Here is a 17741-nt window from a genome sequence, read left to right as displayed (position 1 = left end):
TCATTTTACAGTAAGAGACTTTGTTATCTAACTTCAGGGTGGGATTTCCAGATCTAACTGCTCTACAGTCTGCGTATACACAAGGCATAATACGGGGCAGGATGGAAGAAGGTTTGGGGCAGTGGCTGAAGTTTTGTTTATTTGGAGGAGAGCGGTTTCTCAGTTGGAGTTCCACACCTGTGTTGGATAGCATGAATTCTTACGCGCTGAAAAATGACAAGGTAACATAGTAAGTTGAGTTCCCAGATCCCAGTCCGGTCTGTGACGCGTGGATGTAATTTCTCTGACTGGCAGAGCTCTGCAGGTGCTTATGGCTGGACAGGGACAAACCAGTTAATAAATCAATGCAGAAGGTAAAGACTATCAGATTCACGGCGCAAACCGTGCTGCACAGATCTTCATACAAAGATCCAGTTTTAGAATAATGGTGATCTTTGAGGCCTACACTGAGATTAATTGTAACTTCCAGGGTCTAACATGCACCAGAAATGTGTGAATGGGGAAAAAGGCTGAGGAAGTGTTTGGAGCTTCCTGGACATCTGCAGACATTCCAGCACTTAATTTGCTTTGTGTCATTGCAACCATATGTATTTTTATGGGTTTCTTCTAGTGCCTAAAGATTAGAAAATAACTTTTAATTGTTATTTATGAAGCACCATATGGCTCTCTGTAATTTTGGCTTCTCATGGAATGAGGAAAATTAAATTAATTGGAAATCACACTCTGAATTCTATTATTAAGTTAATAGACCTAACAGCTTGTCCAGTGTCCTCATACAGAGTGTGTTGTAGCTGCGTATAATAATAATCAAGTCTTATAAATCCACAGAGAAAACTAAGGGGCGGAGAGAGGCTGAGAGAGGTAAAAAAGCTGGGTACATTGGTACATGGTCATGAATCATTCAGCTAACAAACTGCTGGTTAAAATCAAGGATACAACATGTTTTATGACAACTGCTTTACAGAATTACCTAAGTAATAAATATTTCCTTCTAGGTTCATGAATTAAAGGCTCATCTCAGGGAATAAAAGGCTCTTGACCCATTTTATACTTACATCTTTCTCTATAATACTAAGCAAGTACAAACTTTTTTGGTCCAGCCAAATAAGTCATTGCAAACATGTATCTCTTTAGTGGCTCTTGTTCAATGAGCAGTGATAACAATTGAAACTGTAAGGTTTTTTTTCTCTTAACCTCTCCTAATATGCAGTGAATCTTCAGAGCTGAATCTGTACAGTTTGTATTCTCTTGCTTCTACCAAACAGTCAGAATTGAAGGCTTTTAATAAAATGGTGTTAAAAAGAACAAATCGCCAAGATGAAAGACTGCAAAAATTACCAAGCTATGAAAAGCACAGTGGGACTGGGGTTTTTTTTGCCTGTTATCTGGAACATTCCCTAAATTGCCTTTCTGCAGTGTTTTTGAAAAGTGTCTGCAGATGGTGTGATATTAAGAAAAATATCACAGAACAAAAAAGAAAGCTGGAGAAAACTATCTAAAGGAAGTTATTTTTCTTCGAGGGCTAATTAATATTGGCAGGGATGCATTGTTAGGAGTGCACTCTGAATGGGTTTATGTTGAATATCTTGGTGTACCACAGGCATGTGAAAGAGTTGTATAGGTTTGGGTAACTTTATAAAGCTGTTAAAGAATGTTGTTCAGGTAATAAAGATTTGATGCTCTTCTAAGCAGATTTTTTTGGGCTTTCAATCTCAATTCACCGGTGAATCATTGATCAGTGAGATGTTCCTTTACTGCCATAATTAAGTCTGAAATATTGAATTAAATATTAACATTCTTATAATGGGTCTCCTTTTAACCTTTTCCCCATGTTATTTTGGTAGTTGCTTCTATCTCAATGACGTGATGGGTAAACAAAAACAAGAGCAGGATGATAGTACATCCTCTCCCTTGTTAGTTGTGCTTACGGTATTACTGGTATTATCTGACAGTAAGTTATAAACAGTTGTTCTTATCACAGATGAGACTTCGTCTGCCTACAGTAGTTAATATTTACCAGCTGCCTGAGGGCTAAAATACTTCTTTTTGTACTGCTTAATGCAGTAGGCTTTTTTATGAATTGAAAAGCTACATACCGTGAAAACTAACATCAGTAATCCTTAGGATTTTAAACAACCTGTGTAGGAAAATATATGCAGGAATAAATTTGCTTCTTATTCTGGTTGCAGTGTTTCTATGTTCTAAATAGATATTTCTGCATGTATTTTTTGTATCCCTTTTTCTCTTGTCATCTCTAAACCTTAATGTGGTGAGCTTCCTCTGTCTGTTTCAGACTTGGATAACTCTGTTTCCTAGATCTGGAGCTCTAGAAATGAATGAGCTTCTGCCCAGAAGTCTCCAATTCGTTAACCTCCACTTGACAGGAATGAAACATCAGAACCAATTCAGATAATTGTTTTCTTCTTGGTTTTTCTTTTCACCCTGGGCAAAATTCATCCCAATTCCGGATGGCCAGAGCTGTACCTATTCATCACTTAAGTTCCACTTGCATCTGCAACAGAACTTAAACATCACACAGCCCTGTGCATGTTCACTGCCCAGCATCTCTGTTACTGGGTTTTACTTCTCCCTCTGGATTTTACACCTGCTATCAGGTGTCTGTTAGAAGCCCTGCTGGGAAAAGATTGTTTCTTTAAAATGAAGTAGTGTTTATTTTTGTTGTGGAGTCTGTTATTCTTTTCTTCTTCAGATACAAAATACCTCAGTAAATAAGACAACACTTGAGTGGTAAATACTGTGGTCTTAAAAATTCCCTCTTTTAAGTATGGAATTCCTCTCTGTAAGAGGGGGTGTTGTTGGGTTTTTGTTGTTTGTTGGTTCTTTTTTGGGGGGGGGGTTGGTTTTGGTATGGGATAGGAGGTAGCACATCAATGTCATTTTTTTCCTCTTGCTTCAAAATCAAGGCCAGGAATCAAGTGCATATGTAGAATAGAAGCTCCAAAGAAATCCTTTCCAACTTTCTGTCTTCAGCACTGCTGAGGTGGACATAAATTCCTGTATGTGATCATTTTCCCATCCAGATGTTTCCCACACATGATTTTCTTCAGAGGCTCAATAAATGATTTCAGCTATACAATAAAAACTCTGTCCTTAATTCCACCATGTAAATTGGATAATGAGCTGGAATACTGAAGGATACTTCCTGGGCTCGATGCAGATCAAAATACTGCAAGATTTGCTGTTCTTTTGCATGTTTGGGTGTGGATTGATTTAGTTACAGTCTGAGCATCTGAAAATGTGTGGTATCTAATACAGCCCTAAACAGTGAAACAGAAACTAAGGGATATAAGGCTAACAGGTAGAGCAGAATTTGTTTAATGGTAGCTGGCTCTGGGAGGGAAATGTTAATTTTGCAAAGAATGTAAATTTTCTGCCAAGATCTGTTCAGTATTTTATCACTTCGGGTGAAAATGCAAACTGTGGAAGAGCTTTAGGATTGGAGCTTCATTAAGAAATTCTTCATGAAACGTGTCAAAGCGTTGCTCAGGGAAATATTTGTGCATGCACTCAAACGCCAAGCTGGCATTAGTGTGTGCTTAAAATATAGCAGATAAATACCTGTTTGATGAAAACATCGTATTGTGTCTCTGTAACTTGTTGTGAAGAGGAATTGGACTTGATGATCTTACAGGTCTTTTCCATCCTAGCCGATTCTATGATGTGATGTCAAGTACAGTGGAAGCAGGGGGATCTCCTGATTCCAAGTGGTGCATGCACATGTTAAGCTATCAGGTCATTTTTTCCTGGTGTTTGCAAGGCAGTTAAGAGATGCTGAAACCCTTTGAAGGGCCTTAGTCCTGCCCTAGAGTTGGCAAACTTGCAGAAAATGGATTTAAAGCTGTTGTACCTTCAGATGCCTCCTTTCTCACACGTGTCCTGTTTCTTGTGCTCGTGAAGGCTGTTGATTGTGTGCCCAGCCACCCCTGTGTGATGTGCTCCAAATTTCTTTTATCTTTGCCCACTGTTTTAAAGCTTATTTTTAAAAGGATCTTGCCAGGCACAGGCGGCCTGTGTGTAAAGACTGTGCTTGGCAAAGAACTAATTATCAAGTCTGTACTTGAATGGGGTTCACCTGCCACGCATACTTCATTATGGATTTGTTAACACTTCTTAAGCAATGGTGGTAGTGTTGCAGTTGTCTTCACTGCTTTATAGCATGTGAACTCCTTGGTTTCTTGCTGATGTTTCTTCTTGTGTGCTCCATGTTTAAAAATGCCTTGTACTACAGCAACTCTTTTATGCTTGAAAGTGAATTATGAAAAACTAATGTATGTTTCTCAGTTATTATATTTTCTATGCTATCTATGGATTTCTCAAAACTCTCTCTGCAATTCGATAATGGATAAAAGAATCAGTTAGAGAAGACTTTGTGTCTTTTGTGCCTTACACATAATCACAAAGAATGAAACTCTGAAAGCATTCCAGGAAAAAAGGTGTGTGTATTGTTGCAGCTGGGGGTGAGAACAGAGTTTGTTCTTAATGACTGCATGACTTAAACGCTGCATTTAGATTCCATAAAGCCTGTTCTCTGAATTGCATTGAAACAAATGGAATCTTAGAATCATAGAATAGCTAGGGTTGGAAAGGACCTTAAGATCATCTAGTTCTAACCTCCCTGCCATGGGCAGGGACACCTCACACTAGACCACGTCACCAAAGGCTCTGTCCAACCTGGCCTTGAACACTACCATTAAAACATGTTTTTACTTAAAATCACAGGGTATTTTGGCAAGGAAAACTTGAAATCACTGTAGGCTTTGTAAAAGGAAAGATGGAAAGAAAACTGTCAGTATAGTTGTTTCACTATAGCTATTTTTGAATGACAGTGGTTTTAGAAAGCAAGTCTTGTGATGTATAAACGTATTTTATACTTACAAGGAAAATGGGTCTACAAAACCACATGGTTTTGCATGTCCAAATTTCTCGGCACATAATAGATTATCCTGAGAGGCTTCCATGGTGATGTCAAGTAATAGCGATTACAAGTAATACACAAGGACAAGTATTCTTTCCTTGCCTTTACAGTCTCTTAAAGTGAAACTATCAGAAGAAGAGACAAATAACATTGACTTGGGCATAATAAAAGAATATTAGAAAGTCTGAAAGTTACAAGAATGAAACTGGTGGGTATAGTGATAGAAGAACACCATCGGTTTGCATGAATTTTTCCATGTTGTTCAGTATTTATTGCACAACCTGGTGCAGGATGCTGGGTTGACATTGTGGGTTACAGGAAGCAGCCTTCTCTGTTTCACCCATGGAATGGATGTTCCACGAGAGCTGCAGAAAAAGCTTTTGCTCTTGTCTGCTTATCAGTAGACTTGCTCTTCCACCAGATGAATAACTTGTTCCTCTCCTGATTAAGTTTTCAAATGAGTTTACAAACAGATGGGCCCAACAGTAGTTTTTCAAAACCCTGTATCTATTGCAGAAGGAATCTATGTAAAAAAATAGTGAGAACTTAAGCTGACAAAAGAAAATGTTAAAGGCTGGAAAACAGCAGAAATAAGATACCCTATGGAGTTTTAAACATGTGTATACAATGAGCAGTTTTAATGTGAGAACTATTTATTTTGGGATCCCTGCCTTAATGTGCATATTTTTCCATGCCTTTCCATTTCTGCTGCTGGATCTGCCTTGGCTCCACTTCCTGTATAAGTAATTTATCAGGTTTAACTTAAATGTAGGGCATGTGAATACTTGATTACTTTCACTCTGAGAAGGTTTAAGAGCACAATATTAAGAGTGAGCTTTAACATAGATGATTTTATCTAGCTTTAAATTTTTTATCACCGGTGAAGTGTGTAGTAATGGTTATGAAAGCAATTAATAACAGTACTGACAGAATCAAGAGACTGACTAATTTATCCTTATAGACTTTAATGAGGCTTATAATCTAGCAATAAATATACAATATATTCAAAAGTACAGAGTTATAAAAAGGATGATTTATTTCACTTTAATTCTAAACCAGTCTGAAAACCAAAAGTTGTGGAAAGTAGGCTTGTAGGAACATAATTCTGCTTTGCTGTTACAGAGCAGAAGAATAAAAATACCAGAGGAAGAGAGTTTAAATTAAAAGGGGGGAAAACAATAGTTTAACTTCATTCTAAAGACCTCTAAGCACAGTAAGAGTAGTAGATGTGGGAAGTATCTTGTGGATGGCTTCTTTTTCCCACCTCAATCTGCTTACTTGGCAGAGCATGGGAATTGTCTCAGATGCTGCATCTCCAGAGCTCTTGGAGGATGGGGAGCAGTGGAAGTGGTAGCAATACTTGCTTCTTGGGAAAAGCTGTCTCAGTTCGTGTAAAGAGACCCATATATGAGAAGTTATTACAGCAACTTGAAGATTCAGTCTCCAATTTGGGAATTAGGTTTTATTACAATTTTTTATTATTGTTTATTATAATCTTCCTTATACCTTGTATTCTTGTTTCTTGTGCTGAAGTAAGTATGTTGAGTGTCTTTGGACAGGATTATTGTTAAAAGGTAATAAGCACCTGACAGGATCTTGCCTTACAGTATAACAGGATGGCTGAAATTGAGAAAATTAATTATAGCCAGTCTTTCCCAAAGGGAAGCTAGAAACTCAGGTGGTAGTGGTAGCTTAAAACAAGAAAAAAACAAGCAACGATAATAGAACAGGACAGATGAGACCACAGAAAGTAGGTTTCCTTAGTGGTGAATCAGCTAGAGGTAAAAAAAACCAAACGGACCCCATGTTGTAGAAGACATGATCTGAGCAGAGATGCAGTTGGAGAGATGTTATCTAGAACCCTTGCAGGACACTTGGTGTCTCAGTCCCTGCTGTCTTTGTGGGAATGGCTCTTGTGTGTTTACAGACTCAAGTGTTTATGCTCGTGTTTGGGTCAGTAAGGAGATGGGGCTTCTGTAAGACCTTGATTTGGCATGTCCTCAGTTTGTCTTCATTGCTCTGCTACCATGACACTGGGTTGCTTCCATCTGTTTCCAATGTGTGCTAAGCTCATTGCAAGAGAGATCAGTGCATTTTCCAGAGATGCATTTGCTGCTGCTGCACTACTTACAGTGCTGCCAGGGTTTGGAGTCAGACTTGTGCGACTTTACACTGGGGTTAAAATACACTAATGTAATATGGAACCAGGTTCTGCATTTTTAAGAGGTGCAGATGGTAATTAATTTTCACAGGTCCCCTGCAGATGGAGAATCTGAACTGCTGAAAGTCACAGGGTGAGACAGAAATGTCATTAGGGTTTAATGTGAGACCTCCCTTCCAGTCCCGTGCTCTAATTCTGTCGTGTGGGAGGCCTTGCCAAAGTAGCCCTGGGTACCCTCTGACAGAAAATCTTTTGTTCATAAGCAAGCAAGAGCAAGGCCTATTACCACACAATCTTACATTGACTGTTCTTTACAGTATTTTATTTCTGCTAAGCCACAGCACATTTGAATGTAATTGTTAACATGCCTAATTTGCAATCACGTAGCTGTATCAATAATAATGGAAAGTTGTTCACAGGTAATAAATTGGCATGCCACATAACTAGCAGAGCTGTGGGTCTCACTGTATTGTTCATGATCAAGAATTCAGTAGTTAAATATACACAGCAGTGGGCTGAGAACAAGCTGTTCATTTTTTGCTGCAAGCAGTACCAGTGGACCAGAGTAATCATAGCTCCCAAAAGCAGGACTGATTTTATTGTTTTAAATAGGCTTTCATTATAGAACTGAGCCTATTACAATTGCAAGACTATCACTGCCGTTTGTATTCACAGCACTGACGGAAGGGAAGGAGTGGATTGTTGAATCCAGCGTAGAGGATGCTTGTCCCTCCCACATTTTGTCCTGCTGAAACATCTGAATTTATGTAAAAGTACTTAAAGCTTTTTTCCTATGTGGTCAGATTTAATTTTATTTTTAGAAATGTGGTTAGACCCAACTACACTTGTGAAAAGTTAACCTCTCAGGACTTACTTCTCTGAGGAGTAAAGGTCTTGCTTGTTTATTGGCATCTGACTTAAGAGACAAGCTGTATTTTGCTCCCTTTTATTTAAGGACTCTCTGGAAATGTTCATGCCTCTTTATTTTGTAGATTAATTAAAAAAAGGACAAATACAAGATTCAGTGAATAAACTGTTAAGTCTGAGATATTAATATTCAAGTTATAATTAGTTAAGAACACATGCTGTTACCAGAAATGCGTCATTAACCTGCATGGAGCAGTTTGTGGCTATTTGCTGCTAAATTAGTGACACTTGGAAGCAGTCTTTTTTGGTGTTGCTTTGAATGGTAAGGAAAATGTTAAATCTGTCACAATAAAAAGAAATAGATGCATGCACATTTAAGCAGCAGTCTGTTGTGTTATTTGGAGAGCTTTGTGGGGGTTGTTTCTGTATTTACACAGATGCTTGTCAGTCAGTGGACATACACAGAAGTTCATCAAAGCCTTACTTATCAAATTCAGTGCTGTTGAAAACATTGCACTATACTTTATGGTGGTTTAAAGATGTGTTCCTGTGCTAGGTTCTCTTCAGATCAGTATTTAAAAGCACACAGCCCTCCTTAACCGTTTTTCCCGTGTTACCACAGCAGCTTGGAAGGGTGCTAATGGAAATTAGTTTGAGCTTTTTGTTTTTAATGGGTGTAATCCTGACTTTACTTACTGTTCTCAAGAATGTTAACACTTATTATTATTAGAGCCTCCAAGTGAAGGTGGTTACTTCAGATATTCCAGCTAAACCCACATTTTTCTTTTGGGGGTAGTCTTTCATAACATAATTTGGCAATTCAGGCAGGAGGTAATAAAAACTGTGTCAGCATTTCTAGAAACTGGCTGTCTAAATAAAACAGTGACACTGAGTAATCAGCTTGGTAAGTACTGAATAACCAGTCCCAGTTACTGTATTATAAGATCTGGCTGGTTTACTTTATTTTACAGAGCTTACGCAAGTAACTATTGAATTAGATTGCTTCCTGTTGGTTTCCCCGAAGGCAAGAAGAACCTGCTGTAGTGTGCTCTGCTGAGCTGCTGTATCGATTAGTTCCTCACGTCTAATTTTTACGTGGTTATGCTTGCTTTTTATTCTGTTTATGATTTTGATAGTTGTTTTTCTTAACTTATTCTTATTGCCTTGATAGTTCTCTAGTGGATTATAAAAATGTACACAGTAATTGCTCTCCCTACCTTCATTTGTTGCAGTCAAATGGAGATAATCAGCACTCATGTAGTGTGTTGGTTAGGAATGAGGGTAATGATTGCTCACAGAATTGATAACAGATATCACTGACAATCAAAACTCACATTGTTGTGATGGTTGGCACCTCAGACCCATGTAATTAAATGCTTCCAGCATCTATTAACAATACGATATTAGATTATTTTTTTGCAGCAGCCATTGTGATTTGAACAATTTGTTTCTGCAGGTTGGAAAGTGATTTATAGTTTTAATTAATCTTAATATTTTTTGTGCTTAGGAAACATTTTATATCAAACTTTGTTCCATTTAAATTTCCTTGTTATCTGCCCTTCAGTGGCATGAATAATAGGGAGCCCTGAGCATGAATATATTGGAATGCATGAAGAATTTTCAAGGAGAGTGCTTTTGAGGTTCAGAATGATATATGTCAAATGTTACTGAATGGGTAAACACATGAAGGGATTTTGCATTGAGAAGCTTCGAAATCACACATCTCTTAGTACAGTACTTCCAACAGCTATGTTAAAAATGCATTCCCATCTTAATACAGGAAATAGGATATTTATGCTGTAATATTTATTCTATCCCAAGATCCAACTTTTTTTTCTAGTTGCTGAGATTTATTATACTGGAACTTTGAAATGGCGCTGCATCAGAGCTGGTCTGCACCAAAAATTGCCACACCTCCAAGCTTCTATTTAATTTAATAATCTGTAAAATGCTTTTTGTGTTATTCAAGCCTAGATAGCCTGTGTTTTGTCTGAATGAAAAGTATCTGTATCCTCCGTGCCACTTTAACAGTACATTTGTCCATTTAACTACAGATTCTCTTGGTTGCTTGCATACTTGCATAGAGTATTGAAATTTGAGGCATGACCTAATCCAGACATCACTGAAATCAGACATTTCCACAGGCTTTAGAAAAGATGAATAATGGTAGCCTTTTCTAAGCATTCTTCGTGCAGTTCTAATATGAGGATCTCAGACTTCACAAAATACCTGGCAGTATTATAATAAATGTGCAAAGTGACAGTACTCAGTATTCATAAACATCTTGCAGGCACCTGGCAAGTTTTTATGGTTCAAGAAGCTGCTACAGTCCATGGAGCTGCAGAGATCAGGAGTGATGTTTTTGTTTAGTTGTTTTTTCTTTTCCCCTTCCTCACCCTGTTTGTAAGGATGTCAGAATTGCTTCTGCTTCCAGTGTAGGTCTTGGTACAGTTGCTTTTGTCAGTGTCTCTTGCTGCACTTTTTCGTTACTGAGATACTGTTACACTCCAATTGGCAAAGATTCAAGTGATGCCTCAAACAGATGAACGTGTTTTCACAGCTACAGCCCTTGCTCTGCACTTACCTGCCCTTTGGAGTTAGGGATTCCTTCTTTTAGGACCACATCCCAAGGTTTGCTTACATGTGTTCAGAGGAAGGAATGTAATTATTTTCATTGATGGGCATTTGTTTGTTGTGCATTCAAGACAAAATGCACTCTGATTCATTGTCCTGGGTTCAGCAGTAGCAGTCATTTTTCTTCTTCTTAGCAGCTGGAGCAGTGCTGTGGTTTTGACTTTCAGCCTGGGAACAGCGCTGATAACACCGATGCTGCTCAGTAATGTTTACTCTGACCAAGGACTTTGTGAGTCTCATGCTCTGCCAGGGAGGAGGGGAAGCCAGGAGGAAGCAGAGAGAGGACACCTGACCCAAACCAGCCAAAGAAGTATTCCATACCACAGCACATCATGCCCAGGATGTAGAACTGGGGGCAGTTACCCGGAAGGGCTAGATCACTGCTCGGTCGCGCTGGGTATCAGTCAACAGGTGGTAGTGGTTGTATTCTCTTCCCTTGTTATTTCGTTTATCACTTGTTGGAACAAGTCCAGAGGAGGGCCACAGGGATGACCAGGGGACTGGAGCACCTCCCGTATGAAGACAGGCTGAGAAAGTTGGGGCTGTTCAGCCTGGAGAAGAGAAGGCTGCGTGGAGACCTCATAGCAGCCTTCCAGTATCTGAAGGGGGCCTATAGGGATGCTGGAGAGGGACTCTTCATTAGGGACTGTAGTGATAGGACAAGGGGTAACGGGTTAAAACTTAAACAGGGGAAGTTTAGGTTGGATATAAGGAGGAGGTTCCTGTCAGGATGGAATGGGTTGCCCAGGAAGTTGTGAATGCTCCATCCCTGGTGGTGTTCAAGGCCAGGTTGAAGAGTGCCTTGGCGTAACATGGTTTAGCGTGTGGTGTCCCTGCCCATGGCAGGGGGGTTGGAACTTGATGATCTTAAGGTTCTTTCCAACTCTAACTATTCTATAATTCTGTGGTTCTATGATTATTATTATTGGTGGTAGCAGCAGTGGTTTGTGTTATAACTTAATTACTGAACTGTTCTTATCTCAATCCATGGGAGTTACATTCTTTCCATTCTCCTCCCTATCCCTCCGGGAGCGGGGAGGGGAAGAAGGAGAGAAGTGAGTGAGCGATCAGCTGTGTGGTTCTGAGTTACTGGCTGGGCTTAAACCACGACATTCATGTTTTAAAAACCATTCCAGAGTGTAAGTCATCAAACTGTATGCTGTTTATCTCATTTGTTGTGCAGGCCATGTGGCATTACTAGCATGGGTTTGATCTAAATAATGACAGATTTATCCATCTAATAAGTAGTGTGTATTTATCCTTTAACAATTCTTCTTTGCAGGGTTGCTTTACAAAAATGCTGAATTGACTTTTGTTTTATTGTTCACAAGTTACGAACAACTTGTTATTTTAAAGGGTGTAATCTGGAAATGCGTTTTAAACTTACACTGACAAGCTCGATAAGTGATGCACGATAGAATAACAAGGTGTTTTTTGTCTTGCAGAGGCTAAGGAAATTGTTCTGAAGGCACAGATTCTGGCTGGAGGGAGAGGAAAAGGTATTTTCAATAGTGGGTTAAAAGGAGGAGTGCATCTAACGAAAGAGTAAGTCTTTAAAATTGAAAAAGCATCAATAATTCCGTTGTAGTATTTAAGCTGTTGACAATAACCATGTGACTATTCCTTTTAATATCTTTTGATAAACTAACATTTCCCCTTTATTTGTAGCCCTAAGACTGTTGAACGGCTTGCTAAACAGATGATTGGGTACAATCTGTCAACAAAACAAACTCCAAAGGGTGGTGTGACAGTTAAAAAGGTAAGTTTTTTGCCTCTTGAAAGTTGAGAACTGTGTTCAGCTGCAGTTTTGCATTAATGTACTGGAGTGTATGACATAGATTTTTTTTTTTTCATTCCTTTTCCAATGCCTGATTGATTGCATCTAATTGACAAAAGAAATGGTACTTTTTCTATCAATGTGTGTATTTTGTCCATCAATTTCAGTATAGCTAGTAGTGGGAAATAAATTCATTTCCTTTACCTGTGTTGAAGGGAGTGCTGTATCATAGGTTCATTCTTCACCAAATGCATAACTAAATGCTAGCATAACTTTCTGTAGCATTAAATGTGCAGGCTTATTGATGTTCTTCTTGCAGAAGTAATATAGACATGTTTACTTGTAGTAATAATAATGTCTATATGTCATACATCCTCAGTTTTGAGCAACAGTTACTAAAGATCGAGACAGATTATTTTCAGAGAACCAAAGAATGGTTTGGGTTGGAAGGGACCTTTAAATTCCATCTATTCCAAACCCCTCGTGATGAGCAGGGACATCTTCAAGTAGACCAAGAGCCCTGTGCAGCCTGACCTTGAATCATAGAATAGTTAGGGTTGGAAAGGACCTTAAGATCATCAAGTTCCAACCCCCCTGCCGTGGGCAGGGACACCTTACGCTAAACCATATCACCTAAGGCCTCGTCCAACCTGGTCTTGAACACTGCCAGGGATGGAGCATTCACAACCTCCCTGGGCAACCCATTCCAGTGCCTCACCACCCTAACAGGAAAGAATTTCCTTCTTATATCCAATCTAAACTTCCCCTGTTTAAGTTTTAACCCGTTACCCCTAGTCCTGTCACTACGAATGTTTCCAGGGATGGGGCATCTATCATCTCTCTGGGCAACCTGTGCCAGTGTTTTGCCACCCTCATCATAAAAAATTTCTGCCTTATACCTAGTCTAAATCTACCTGCTTTTAGCTTAAAACTGTTACCCCTTGTCCTGTCACAACAGGACCTACTAAAAAGTTTGTCCCCATCTTTCTTGTAAGACCCCTTTAAATATTCATGGGTTTGCATGGGAATGTTCCCAATTTAAAGAAATAAAAAAGGCGTCTAAAAGTAGATTTTTCCTAACATGTTGAAGATGCATAGTTAAATATGGTTATGGTAGTGGTTTAGCTAATATACAGCAATTCATTTACCTATGATGGTGCTGAGATTTACCTCAGCATAAATGTATCGCTTTACTGAGAAAGGACCTTCGTACAGGTATGTAGTCAAGAGCCACACTCCTGATATTTGAGGCCAGTAGATAATTTGGCAGGAGCTGAAAAGAACTGCAGTTCACTTTTAATATGTTGTGAACAGCTTGAAATATTAGCATAGAAGGAGAACACCTGTCTGAAAAGATACTGTCTAATGAGGGCTGGAGGAGGAAGCTCAGGCAGTTCTTCTCCTGGGGAGAGCAGATTACCATCACTCCTCATAAGTGTTGTTAAAGAGAAATACTAGATATTAAAAAGAAGGAACAGTATTGCCAAGGCACGTCTGTCAGAGATTGTGATAATACTAAGGATATAAAAGAGGATATACATTTCCCATATAAGGCACTCTGCTTTGAAAAATTTGTATCGTAAAAGCAGTTTTCTTTTGTAAATTCAGTGGTTTTATTCTTTTGCCCTAGTTGGCCTACTTTGAATACATCAGTACAGGAAATATCACTCTTTGAGTGCGAGTCTGTTCATTTACATATTCAGTTCTGAAAAAGAAACTTCTAATTTTCTTTCAAATTGGTAGAAATGAACAAAAGATGTTGGGTGTTGGGTCTTTGAAATGGATTATTCAAGGGATTTGCAGCAAGATTACTTTTTTTACCATGTGTAGAATAGCTGTAGAAGATTTGACTTGTAATTGCTTTCTTCTCCATCCACGCTTTGATTGTATGAACAAACGATAGTCAAGAGTAAGCAGCTAGGGCGTATGTGGGGTTTAAGGTGGTATTTTGGTGGTAGGGGAAAGCATACAGCCTTGATAGATTGTGTATTTTTCCTTTGCTGTAGAGCTACTTGGAAACTTCTCAGGACAAAGGTTGCAAGTATTTTAATATTGATCCATGATAAAACTAGAGTGATGTTTTTCACTGGGGCAAAGCTTATCATCTGTTGTCATGACCTTCCATTCTGATTATGGACTTGGCTTTTAAAAGCCCTATGACAATTCATGCCTTCATTACACACACATTTATCAGGATAATAGTATGTTTTACATTTTTGGTGTTGAAATCTTGATTCTTGGTTATTTATGGTGAGAGCTGGCACCCTGTTTTAAGTTAATTATGTAGCAGTTCAACTAGTGGTATGCTAATGGTTTCCCATTGCTCATTAGATAGTAAAGGAAAAACATGGTTAAAGCAATTCATCTAGGTCATCAAAAGGCCATTTCCCAGAAAAAAAATAATGTCTTCTTAAGAGCCTTTACCTTCTCCAAAGTTAGCTCACTGTAGGATCTATAAAATAGTTAAAGGACTCGAGGCACTCATGTTTGTAGTACAAGGGCTGCAGTGTCAACCACTGAAATTTTAATCAACGGCCAAACAACAGTAATATGATTAAAAGTATAAGTTTAGCTATGTCTAAGATGTCATTTAATGCAGTGGGTAGTTAGTGCACAGGAAGTGCTAGACAGACTCTTTAAGCTTGCGAAGAGCAGTGGGGAAGTTGAGATTTAATAGCTGGCATTTTTGTTCTATTTCAAGGCATAAGCCTTCTCTGTATGTGAACATAAGTGTATGTGAGTGTACATGTACTTAAAGAAAATTGTAGTTCAGGGAGAAAAGAAAAGGCATGGGTTTAGGTTTTGTGGGTTTTGAACTTTTTTATGTTCTGCAAAGTTTGAATGAACTCATATGTTTTAAAGAATTTAGGTAATACATGTTTTCCAGAAGGAAAATAGTCACTTTCTGTGAGGCAGTCAATGAGCTGGTGTCAAGTCAAGGGGTGGAAGTGGCATACCTTTGACATGTGTTTATAAGGAAGAAATAAAAGACAGGAATTTTCTACAATTAGAATAATTTCTGAGCAGAAAATGGACTTTTCAGTTTCCTTTGCCTGTGTACCTACTATGGAATTTAAAGCATGTTTGTGCTTCTTTAGATTGATGTTTCTCAAATAAATAGCAGTCTCCTGAGGTCCCTTGTAACTTGGAAGCTATTTTGCGAGTTTACATAAAATTCTCTTATGGCAATTTGGAATTTGGAGAGCCGGGTTATCTTAGGAGACAGTCTTTTCTTATCATGGCAGCCTGAGGCTTCATTACCTGTGTTTTCTCTCCAAGCAATAACAATTAACATTTTGAATATTTGATTAAATATAAAAGAGCTGTTATAGTTACCCTTATGAAATTAAATGTGTAACTTAAATAGGTAGTGGTTTATTTTTAAGAAGGAAAGGTTGAAGTTGCCAGGTAGTTTTCAATAAAACTGATTTTTCCCCAGGACATTTAAAATATAGACCTGATGTGGTAAAGAGATAATGATGCTTCACATTATTTATCATGAGCAAAACAGACAAAGCATGAGAAGGATCAACAGTCTTATTCAGTTTCACTACTCTTAACTGTTCATTGATGTGTTTGTGTTGGTTTTGTCATGTGAATGATAGGTAAACTTTAAGTCATAATATTTAAAAACCTTGAACACTATTTTCCCTGGTTTTGCTCTGCATGAGACAGGGAGGATGGTGAAGGGAAGTAAATGCTTTGTTGGGAAAATGAGAGATGTTACACATCTGACAACTTTTACTCTACCGTAAGCCTGCCTACTACAAAGTAGATGGACTCTAAACAGTTTTGTGCATTAAGACAGAGAGAGAAGTATTTGGTGATGTTGACATAGTTTTAATAAGCAATAGTGAGGACAGCCACTTGGGTCAGAAGTAGCAGTTGAAAAGATACTTGATTTAATAATTTAAGTTCCACCTGCTGTGCTTGCAGATGTATCTCTCAAGACTTACTCAGTCTCATCCTAAGTCTGGATCATCCTGATCCTGAGCACAGCTCAGACAAGGTCCAGTAGCGCCAGCTGGTTTTATTTGACTTATGTATGTCTAAAACAATTGACTCACATTTTTCAGATACACTGATGCGGGATATACAAGAAGGTAAAAACATGCATGCAGGTAAAAAGTAGCAAATCAAGGATATATTCCATATCTTTGCTTGTTAATTTTTCACATCTTGGTAGGTAGCCAAGCTATGTTTCCACAGTTGGCTTTTAGCATCCCTTTATAGTGGCATAAAATAGGCAGATGCTTTTAAATAGTATGGTAGTTTTTAAAGTTCTTACTTTTCCCCTTCATCCTAGATTTCTTTAGTTTGTCTTTGAACAGTTGCTATTAGGATTATTCCTTTGCATCACCTTATGTAAAGGTAGAAGAAACAAAATTGCTATGTTTCCAAATCAAAAACCCCATAAAGAAACAGCATCTTTCCTTCCATTCTGGACACGGCTTTATTTAACGCCTTGTCTCTTACTTTTTCTTTCCTATTCTGGTAAGATGTACAGCCAGGCAGAAGGTACGTACAGTTTTTCTTGTGTACTTCAGAGCAGAATGCAAAAAAACAACGTTTGTAGACCTTAAACTGTGAAATCCCCAGCAATACTTACTTGATGGAGCACATCTTGCCAGGTAGGCAGAACTTGTATACATACCTCTTGGATCTGAGGACTTTGAGCTGCTGACTGATGAATTAATTTCAAATGAATTTCACCTTATGTTTCATTGAGAGTGATGAATTTCATCTAAAATAATTGCCCAAAATTGTCACTTTATAAACAGACCATGTTAGAAAGGCATTGCCGCCTAATCGTAATATTAACCTTAGGGAAGTGATTTTCCTAACTTCTACTGCTTCCGTTGAAAGATAAGAAATAGTAGTTCTGCTAAGGAAGAATGTAATTCATTGTCATAAGGAGAAGTGATCGTGCTAATTTAATTGCAGAGGTGGCTGCTCAACTTTCAGGTTGAAAGTCAGAACTGTATGCAGAGCAGAAGTATAGCTTTTACACCTGAGATGAAGGCACCTATAATGATCACAATGAACAATTATTAATGAGCATATGCAGATTTGAAGAACATTTTTGGGAATTTATCAAAACATAGTTTTAGGAGCCCTTTGCCACGTATAAAATTACGTAATCTCTGAAATGGCTTCAGTAGCTATTGTTAAACTATTGCAGAAACTGACAGTTCAGATGAAGAGTTATTGTAATACTAAAATAGAAAGGACTTTGTGTTTAGCATGTTTTTAGGAGGAGAGAAAAAATTGTTACAAAGAATTTACTTGGACCATTTTCACCCCAATTTTAATGTGAATACTTCTAGATTCCAAACATGTAGGATTTGAATCAGCTGTTGTGTTAT

The 17741-nt window shown here is 38.2% G+C and overlaps 1 protein-coding gene across 1 annotated transcript in view; it reads left to right on the top strand.

Annotated features, from left to right (window-relative positions):
• The window catches only part of SUCLG2 (succinate-CoA ligase GDP-forming subunit beta), a 126848-nt gene that overhangs the window by 47844 nt on the left and 61263 nt on the right, over window positions 1-17741 (top strand). Inside the window, exons 3-4 of the mRNA XM_062630242.1 lie at window positions 12044-12143; window positions 12267-12357. Of these exons, the coding sequence (XP_062486226.1) occupies window positions 12044-12143; window positions 12267-12357 (191 nt within the window). The remainder of the gene's footprint in view (window positions 1-12043; window positions 12144-12266; window positions 12358-17741) is intronic.

The sequence above is a fragment of the Pezoporus occidentalis genome, unplaced genomic scaffold (genome assembly GCF_034315485.1).
Source record: "Pezoporus occidentalis ecotype Australia unplaced genomic scaffold, CSIRO_AGI_Poc_V1 ctg35, whole genome shotgun sequence".
In the NCBI taxonomy this organism is placed as follows: Eukaryota; Metazoa; Chordata; class Aves; order Psittaciformes; family Psittacidae; genus Pezoporus; species Pezoporus occidentalis.
Note: the sequence above shows the minus strand (reverse complement) of the source record. Positions and strands in the feature narration are given on the sequence as shown.